At 41.6% G+C, this 10,769-nt stretch overlaps 1 protein-coding gene across 1 annotated transcript in view; it reads left to right on the top strand.

The window, feature by feature from the left end:
- Positions 1–846: 846 nt before the first annotated feature.
- Positions 847–10,769, top strand: part of ldb2a (LIM domain binding 2a) — a gene marked incomplete at its 5' end in the record, with an annotated part of 89,463 nt that continues 79,540 nt past the window's right edge. Inside the window, one exon of the mRNA XM_079229198.1 lies at positions 847–978. Coding sequence (XP_079085324.1) covers positions 847–978 — 132 coding nt within the window. The remainder of the gene's footprint in view (positions 979–10,769) is intronic.

Raw genomic sequence — 10,769 nt, 5'->3', positions numbered from 1 at the left:
ATCACCTAATCAATTTATTTTCATAATAATCATAATAGTTTGATATAGATAATACTGAAGATATCATCTTTATTCAGGATTTGTTTCTTCTTTATTTAGGATTTAACTGTCAAATAGTTCAAACATAACCAAGAGCAGTATTTGTAATGTGTTTTCCTTCAAACCAAATGTATTTCTGATACGCTGGAGACAGCGTTGTATTCTAGTCGATATGTTTATCCCATAAATTCATAACAGGCATTGTAACAGCAGTTTGAATTGATCCATTTGAACCCATCTGAACATTGTGCTTTACAGGGACCCATCAGTTTTGGTAAGTCCTGGTTTCATATCATTAAAACCTTTCCATATATGCTGATATGCTGATGATGATCCTTCCAAGAAATTTAAGAAAACAGATTCTTGTTAATGTCACTTTCTTTATGTTTCCAGCACAAACACATGCGTGTAAACTAAAACAATGCATTGATTGAGAACATAGAACACACAAAGAACCACTCATGCACACACAGATCTCACTCGAACTTTGCAAGAGTGCAAAACTGAGTGTAGGTCTTGAGGGAACAGGAAACGACTTCCCTCCTCCCCCTTAGATTCTGCCCCCCATCTCCTCCTCCTCCCCCTTCTCTTCCTCCTCCTCCTCCTCCTCCCCCTCCTCTCCTCCTCCTCCTCCTCCTCCAGCACCACGCTATAGCAGCGAACTAGGCAGGCCAACTTGCAGAGTGCAGCTCAGACTCGACAGCGGCTGCTTCCTCCTGGGGGTCTTCGGAGAGCATCGCGCTCCAATGTGCGCTGCTGTTCCCGCTGGATGTTGAAATCGCGCCGTGCGCCTCGCCAGGAGCCACCATGTCCAACTCAACCCAAGACCCGTTCTACTCGTCCCCGTTCGGACCCTTCTACAGGAGACACGCGCCCTACATGGTCCAGCCCGAGTATCGGATCTACGAGATGAACAAGCGGCTGCAGACGCGCACAGAGGTGAGCGCCGGCCGGGGAGGGTTGCTTGGTTGCCGCGGTGCCGGTGGGAGGGGAGCCGGGACTGTGGAAGGTCCGGAGCCGGGCAGGAGGGACGGGATGTTGGGGCTGGAGAGAGGGAGAGGGACTCGGGTCGGTATTACGGTCTGTCAGGCAGGAGGCGTGGATGCGGTGCAAAAGTGCCAAACATTCCTGAGGTGAAAGTAAACAGGCTCCGGTGTGGAGACAATACGCTACAAGAAATACCATCATCTGAAGTAAAAAAAACCCAAAAAAAACATGATATGTGGAGGAGATGCGTTCACGTGTCAATTGAAGTTGTTTTAAAATGTAAAATGCACGACTTGTGTCCCCGAGTCTGATGTGAGTGGAGCGATCCACCTGAAGTATACGTCAGTTTCACCTGGTGTATTACTACTGCTGCGCAAATATATGCAATTCAAAGATTTTAATCCAAATTTGAAAAGTCGTCAGATTAAGATGCACCGTTTTTTGGCCAGTGAGACATATTAACGCAGAAAGTTATTTACAGATATAAGACAGCATCGATGTCTGAGAGACTATTCAACTCTCATCCGGCTGCATGAGGCAAAGCTGTTTCACGTGCATTTACATAATTTGCATATATTTCCATATCGCCTGGTTTTCCCCCATATATTTGCATATGTGTTTGGTTATAAAATTGCAACAGCTCCAGACCGACATGAAATGCAGAGTTTACCCACTGTGGGTGGTGTGTGTTTGATGCATGCCATGATTCACGATCCATGATTCATCACTGTGTCTGTGGATGAGGTTTTCTCAATGAAAGTGACCCTGATTGCAATATTAAGATGATTGCGTTATAATTGCGTTGAGTGTGACTTCATTTCAGTTTCCGGATGCTTCAACTTTTGGGCGCTCAGTGAGTTTGGTGTGCAGTGCCATTCAGTCTAAACCTTTGGTGATCCCACTGTGAATTACATAGCAAGCATCTGTCTTCAGCATCTGTTCTGTGATGTCAAATGTGTAAATCTGCAGATAAGAAGTTCATCCAACATGTGAAGTTTGTCCTCGAGACACACGTTTAGGGGAATGGAGAGCAGCTAAATGCAATAAAAAGCACCGGTTAGCAGCCTAACTGTTCACTTTTTAAACTATAAATGGGCTGCGACGAGGGATTATTTTCATTATTAGTCTGCCAATTGGTTCTGAATGAATAATTCATAATTTTGCAAAGAGAATATGGTTAAATAGCAAAAAGGATCTCACCATCACAGGTTCTCAGAGATGGTGACCTCTAACAATGTCTTGCTTTGTTTGACCTGCAGCCCAGAAACAAAAATATTCACTGAACTATGACAGAAGAATAAGAAAACCAGTGAATGTTGCCCCCAAAAAAATCCTTTTAAATTCAATTAATTATTTCTGAATTGACAAATGAATACTTGCTCATATGTAATTCTCTAAATAATGTGACTTCTGGTCGCTGCTGGACGCTTGAAGGCTGGAATTTGATTCCCACTTCGACATTAAAAACTGAATTCATGATTAATGCACCATAGTTAAATGATTCCATATGAAATCATTTTAAAGGAAATCTGGGTTTTCGAGCCCGACTCCAGCGAAGCTGCTGCAGCGATGAAGCCGACTTTCCTAAAGAGGAACTTGCAACTTTAAGCAGACCAAGGCGATGTTGCTGAGATGCAGCGGCCCGGTTTGATGCATTATTCAAAGGGAGTGGTCCGAGCCCCTGTGGACCTCGACACCCGCACTACACATACCCAGACACCAAGTGCAATCACACACACACACACACGCACACACACACACACACACACGCATGCATGCACATGTTTGCACGTGCACAAACACACGCACGTGACAGGACGGAACCACCGGACGTGCATACAGCACAAACAGCATGCATGAGTTCTATGATGTGAACACACACACACACACACACACACACACACACACACACACACACACACACACACACACACAAGCACATGCACACACACGTTAAGTAGACACACATCAGTTGAAACCATTACCTCCATCTCCTCAGACTAAATTATATAATTGCATAATAATATAATTAGTTTTTTGTTCCTGTTGGTGTTCATAGCATCTTCTTTCTCTTCCTCGTCTCCTGTGTTCAATGGAAGGAATGTATAATACGTCTTCTCTGCAGCGATGTGCTCACTGTTTGTTTGAAATGCAGGTGCTGGTGAATATAATGAGGGAGAAATAGAAATAGTGTCTTATAGCTGGGAAATAAATGCAACCAGCGTTTGAAATTTGTTTGCATCCAGATGTGCCATACATACGGCTCAGTTCAGGCTTTTAACGAAATTATATAGCAATTATCCTTGTGAATGCAAAACTGTAACCATCAATTTACACAAACCTTTCGCATGTGAGAAAAACATATTTGAGGAAAAGGTGAAAAGATTGTAATAGAAATGTACCTTTACAGAGCTCAATGTAGAAAAAAGGAAATTGTCTCTTCCTAAGCCTGAAACTGAGATAAAAAAACAAATACATATGCTTCGTGAAGCAGACGGTTTACTTCCTGTAAAGCGAGGTCAGCTGCTGGTCCCTTAATGATGATGCGTGCCTGAAGGGGTCATTCTGCTGCTCAGTCCAACTCCTACAAGACGACGTTAACATTCAGCTCACATTCAGCCGGTGTCAGGGTCACGATGTTTTTTGATACAAAAACAGGAAGTTGGGAATGTTTCTTGCCCAAAATCTGGATTCCATTAGAGGAAAATAGCTGAATTGTCCTGGTGGATTGTTGTCTTGAATATTTCATCAAGGTTGCGCTGCGAGCAGCTGTTGTAGATCCACATCTTTCTGTGTTTGATATAAACTGCTGGCAGTGAACTGGTCTTTTATTGATGTATTGGTTTGATTAACTCATTTTTTTTTTTTTTAATATGATCTTTTACTCTTGTGTTTTGTTGACATTGGCCTTGCTGCCTTAGATTCCACTGCTGTATATGTGGAATTAATGAATCATTCAATTTTTTCCCTTCTCTTTTCTTCTGATTTCATTAAAACTCAGACTGTTGTCAAGAACTTCACCTTCACTTTGCCACTCACGTGGCTTGTCAATTTGATGAAGGCAACACAATATGGAAATGAGCATAACGCGTTGGTATTACACCCAAAATGTCATGTTTCATATGTTTATCATATTGACGAAGCATGAACAAATACATTAACATTTAGTTTGCAAAACAAGTAACTCAGAGACAAAGACATGTGTCCTACATAGTGATGCTACTCATGCATGCAGAGACGTGTAACACCTCTACTCCTATAAGACAAATGCAAATAGATTTATTGAGGATTTGGGATCATAATGCTGCAAGTAAAGGACTGTCCACACCAACGATAATGAAAAGCCATAATATTCAGCATCATTTTACAGCTGACGCATTATATAATGCATCATCTTCTGTAGCAGACTTCTGAAACTTAAGCCATTCTCACAAAATCAGGAAAAACTCCAGAGCTCTCAAGGTGATAAAACCATCAACTGTGTTTTATGAGCTGTTAAAAGTCCCTTTAGACCCGTCATCATGAGCAGGGACACTTTCAAACGTACACAAGAAGACAGAACGCATATGAAACAAATCCAAAAAACACATAATAGTGTTAATTCCTCTGTTGGATTTTTAGTGTGAAGAGACACATTAAAGCCTTTCTTTGACTGGGTTTGTTGCTTATATTTTGTTGATCCCCAGTCAGAAAAGATTCCGAGCGTACGCGAAAAGCCGTCTTGTCGGAATTATCACCCAAAGTAAAGATGCTTAACATCGTGAAAGAACTTCCATTGTCGAGGATGAGAATGGCTCCGAGCGTACTTAACAGCGCGCTGGCTGGCAGGCCGTCCGGGCGAAATGACTCACTATAGTTTGCATTCCCTCTCGCTCCGAGTACTTTTTAAACGGCGGAGCTGACTAAGCCCCAGTGTGACACCACCTTTTGAGAAAATTGTTCAAGGAGTCGACCGGAGTCACTCTTCTGGTAGAAATCCTCCCGTTTGTCTTATTCATGAGTGTGCTTTTGAATTTGCTTGGCTGGTGGTGCAACTGCTGCTCGTACTGGCAGGCGCAGGACTCAAGGACTTGACACTCGGAGGAGACTTTCTCACCCCCAGAGGAAAGCTATAGTCTGCACCAGGAGAAGCGACATCTATAGCGGAGCAGGCGGCGAATCCTGCAGGGGGGCGAAATGACAACTTGTTGGAATTAGGCGGAGACATGCTACTCTGGTTTTACTCTTTTGATTCCATGTCTTGCACACGGAGTCGTTGCACGGACTGGAGCCTTTAGTGGGGAATGTTTGCAGCATCTGTTAAAAGGAGATTTTCCGGGTAAAAAATGGATGCTCTTGTGCCAATGTAGACAGGTAAGAGTCAATTCGGGTGGTGTTCAGTGCATTAGGGAGCTTGTTTTATGGTGTTTGGAAGTTTACACATGTCCAACATGAAGTGTTTGCTCTGAGCTATGAGGTGTAGGCGGAGAGACCTGCAGTGTATTATAGGTCTGCAATACATGATTATTTTCACTACTCGATAATCTGTTGATTGATCTTCTTTCTCAGACTACTCCCTCGATTATCAATAAATCAGTTAGTCAACAAAATCTCAGGAAAAAATGGGAAAATGTCTATTACAGTTTCTTTGCATCCAAGGTGAGCAGGTCCTCAAATGTCTTGTTTTGTTCCACCAAAACTCAAAAGACAATCAGTTCACGATCATATAACACGTAAGTAGGACTTTCCTAAAAAACAGTGTAGAGACAATAATGACCCCTCTCAATCATCACATAAGCTCCACTAAAGGTGTCGGTAGTTTCTTAGTTTACTGTGTTCATGATGTTTCTGGGTGTTAATCTCTGTAAAAAAAACGACCAGGTGGAAGATCGTTAAAAAATGTGGGAGGCCGATAGAAACGTCACCCTACAGCGTGGCGGAATAGAGCTCGTTCCAACACAAGAGTGAGCGTGGAGTCGGTTTTCTCCCGCCGCTGAGCATCGTTAAGCCGGGGAGGAGGGGCCAACTTTGAATGTTATGTTTATAAGCCGCAACCGACAAATCCTACTAATTGTGCACTTTTTAAAAAGACACAAATGATTAATTGATCAACAAAGTAGTTGACTAATCAAATGATCAACTGCTCCTTACAGCTCTTCTATAATGATGATGAACTAATGAGTATGTTCATTGATTAATCTGCAGATTATTCTCTCCATGAATCATTTCAATTATATAATGTCAAAAAATACATTTTTCTTTTTTTTACAATCACAGTTTCCTAAAACGTACATCGGTGTCTTTTAATTGTCTGTTTTCAGTTTAGTGGGCCGTAGAATGTAGAAAATGTTATCTCGAAAAAATGACTTAAATGAGTCATCGATTTTCAAAATAGTCGCCTGGTTCTTTAATCAGTGGATTGACTAATTGTTCCAGCTGATTATGAGTGACGATGACACAATGTGCCGCTTTTGAGAGTCGTGGTTTGGAACGCTGATGGCGTTTTTTATCTGATTCAAAATTCCACAAATAGACATAATAATATCATCATCCTGGTGTCTGCTTTGGGCTCGTTAACAAAGCTTCTTCTTTTTTTTTTACATTTTTAGGTGGAACTCTTCCTTCAAAAAACGCGCTGAAGGGCGGCTTTTTCTGTTCCTTCTCAGCAACAACCTTTTCACCTGCCGTGCACTCAGAAATAAGAGGGAATAAAAAAAAACAACAACAACGGCACAACAAGCGTCGCGTCGCTTGCCTGGGATCAGCTCTCACCTTTGAACTGATAACTGTGCTGCAGCTTAAACAGTCTTGCTCCTGCGATGACTCGGGGTCTGTTTCTATCCCAACCTTATTACCGGCTCCATTCATACTTATTACCTGCCCGGCTGTATTTCTGCGGCGGGGCTGACTGCTATCCCATTACCTTCATTTTACACAATGTGAACCCGCTGTGACCCGGCAATCTAAACAGGCTTTGATGTGGATTTGATGCCATGCATACGGCGTGACCACATTGTTTCTGTGCTGTCGCTCCGGGGCCACTGGCCCTCGCCGCACGGAGGCAGCTGCGATGATTTGTGGGGGAATTTGACACTTAAGCGTATGCAAATGAGGCGGCGGATTAACATTCAGAGGAGGAGCCTGGCCGACCTCAGCCGGTGTAAGGCCATTAGCATAGACGGCATTAATATTCAGCAGAGGAGAGCGGCGACACAGAATAACACTGTAAGTAAAACTACAACACAGAGGGCGAAACAGAAGCAAAACAAAAGCATTTTAATGGAGGCGCCGTAACAACACCCACAGGGCTGCCGCCGCCGCTGACGGTGGGTCTAATGGTCACACTCTTCCTCATGTGGACACGCACGCAATCAGTAACCGTGATTGGCAGGCCATTCACCGGATTCTTGTGTCTGTTGCGCGTAGTTAGTCTCATTCTCATTATTCAAAATGCGACCACGGGCCTGACTCATTGGCTCCACTGTGGAACCGGAGGAACTGGAGTGTTCATTATGGCGAAATCCCTTGTTCCTGTCAGGGGCAAAGTGGATCTGTTCCCATCAGCATGACGTGTCAGATTGACATGAATAGGCTTATGATGTGCAGGTCAAGTTGGCTCTGAGCTGGATGGTTCACGGAGAGGGATTAAAGATGAGCCACCGAGAACACACAGGACGTTTTGAGGTTGCAAGACGGTGGAGGCGCAAATAATGATTTTTATCGATGATTAGTCTGAAGAATCGTGATGTTCGGTGTGCAATGTGTCAGAATATTGTGAAAAAAATTCTTCAAATAGTTTGTTTTGTGTGACCAACGGATATTCGGTTTACTATCATATAAGAATATAAGAAAAGCAGCAATCTTAAAGGGACAGTTCACCACAGAATCCAAAGTACATTTTTTTTTTCCCTGTGATTTATCAATGTAGATTGTTTTGGTGTGAGCGTTGGAGATACTGGCAGGAGAGATGTCTTTCCTCTCCAATACGACGAGACTAATTGGCACTCGGCGAGTGGTGCTTAAAGTGGCAAAAAATATATTTTGAAATACTCAACAGAAATGTCTCTTTCCAGAATTCATGACAAGGTTACTCAAGATAATCCACAAACCTTGTTGTGGACTATTTTATGTAGAAAAAAAGTTCCTAAGTTCCTTCCAAGACGTATTTTCTTTTGGCGCTTTGAGCACCACAAGACGAGTGCAATGTCGTCCCATTTTATCCGAGAGAAAGCAGACAGCTCTGTGGCCGATATCTCCAGAACGAGGCAACTCGCACCAAAATAATCGAGTTCGATAAATAGCAGTACAGGTTCAAGGGAAAATGTATTTTTGATTTTAGGGGGAATTGTCTCTTTAACAATTAAGAGGCTGGAAAGGTGACTTTTTGATTTTAGGGTGAACTGTCTCTTTAACAATTAAGAGGCTGGAAAGGTGACTCAACAATGTTGTGGATTAATTGATGGTTGACTACTTCTTTACCTCAACAAGACATCATTCTAGCAAGTATGTTCAATCCTCATTAGAAACAATGAAACCCAGGAGTTCATGATAAAACGGATCTATTTGATCAGCTCAAAGTCCAAACAAAGGACGCAAGAGAGAGACGGCCATGTTTGTTGTTTATTTAGTGGCTCCCCATTATCCTCGGCAGCTATATCTTTTGCCGGTCCGCACATCAAAAGATGTCCAAACTAAACATGAATACAGTCCCGGGAGCAGGGTAGTCGTTATACAACACAACTATCAGTAACAGCACAAAACTATTAGAATTCCCCCAGAAATGATATTTAAAAAATGAAGTCCAAGAGTGTGCCAAACAAGTAAAAACAAATGAAAGCTAATTGTTACAACAATAACGCTTCATTTAAGAACACAAGCATTCATAAAAGTACATGATTAATGAATCTAAGATGTTGGTGCTGTAGTTTTCCTTTAAGAGTTGAAAATGATTAGTTGAATAATCAATTCGTCAATTTACAAAAACTGATAATTGTCATCAAAGCGTTGTGTGATTCTTTTTTCATTAAACTTCGACCAGAGGCATTTAAACTCTTGGTAACAGACATTTCTTACAGTGTGCGTGTGTGAAACTGGCTGAGAGTAATTACCAGAAAGGTGTATCACGCTGCCCTTATCTGAACCATTACTGTTGGATTTATCTACCGTCGGGGAAAACAAGCCACTGCAGGTATCACTGCAAATGCTTCTGACGTGTCACGACTGAGTTTTTACCGACGTGAAACTGAACAAAAGGCTTTAAAATCAATTAAACAATTATTAAAACACATGTTAGTAGTGTAGGAGAGGGCAGTGTTGTAGATGTTCAGATGTTAATCCTTGTTTTCTGTTCAACAGCCTCAGTGACACAGCAAATCTGCACAGCTAAGTTATTAATTAATGGATTATAATTTAAGTATTGATTGGACGGTGTTGATGTTAACAGAGTCCATTAAATTATCAAATACATTTAAATGAAAGATAATCATTTAAGCTTCTTTCCAGTCACCCAAACAACACAACAATGGAGTCCTAAATAAGTATAAATATATATATATATAAATATATATATTTGTTATTGACTGACTAAACAGCATTATTATGTATTCATCTGTCTCTGATATGTGTTGTTGTTGTTATTATGATTCACAGTGAACAGACTTCTGCTTTTGTGGACCTGGAAAATGTTACTCAGAGCTCTTACATTAAAAAAAAAAAGATTTTATGTTTTCATAACGCTGCCAGTGACTGAAAAGACTAAATTACATTAGTCGCTGCTTCCCTTGTTTAACTCTCCCCGCTCCCCATCACCTTATCCTTAGATGACTGTCGTCGTTACTGTTGAATTAGCTGAATGTTGTTTGCCTGTTTATTATTTAATTCATTATCAAGCTGCTCTTTGGTGTAAAATCACAGAATAGAGAGAGAAAGGACAAAAATCATGTATGAAATGCAGTTTCTCTTGTTTTGAGGCAAATTCAGCCCAGAAAACTGAATATTCAGAGCAATATTAACATACAATTTAACAGCACAGTTAAACAATTTCCCTTCTTATTCCGAGTTATCCGGTACAGTAATTAATATCTGCTCATACAGACCACAGTGATGGATATTTGTAACTGTAATAGCCAAAAGGGAACGAGTCCAGTCGCCCATAGAGAAGTGACAAATAACAAAAGAGACCCAGGCCAGACAAATCGAAGACATACGTCACAACAGTAGCATGCTAGCATGCTACTAATGTAGCACGCTGCAGCCCTGAAGCATGCCATCCACTCAATTACAAAAAACAATGTCTTTAAAGCAGCTATAATTTGTATTTTCACAACAATAACACGTCAAAGAACAATGCAAAAGGGGTCGCTGCTCATAGTGATGAACCTGCGTTAGCATCCGGATCAGCAGCTCCTCTCAGCGTTATCTGTTTGTCTGAGCACATTTTTTACTTAATTTAATACCTATTGCACTGTAGATGTTGTTGTTGTTGTTGATTGTCTTGTCTGTCTAATGTTATGCAACCTTCTACCAAGAAAAAATCCTCGTGGGTATCCACTGAATCCTGGGTAGAAACCAAAAATGGCCCCTTCTTCACTTCCTAGGCGACTACTTCCTTGCTCGGATCACTCCCATCTCCAAATTCAAACTGGGCCTTAATTTGGATCTTGTCTATGAACCTGTCAAATTGTGTGACTGCATCTGGCCCAGATGTGCAAGATGTGACAAAATCTGTCCACAGAAAGACAAGACAGAAACATGAACATCTGGCA

The sequence above is a fragment of the Taurulus bubalis genome, assembly GCF_910589615.1.
Source record: "Taurulus bubalis genome assembly, chromosome: 13".
NCBI classification, from domain to species: Eukaryota; Metazoa; Chordata; class Actinopteri; order Perciformes; family Cottidae; genus Taurulus; species Taurulus bubalis.
Note: the sequence above shows the minus strand (reverse complement) of the source record. Positions and strands in the feature narration are given on the sequence as shown.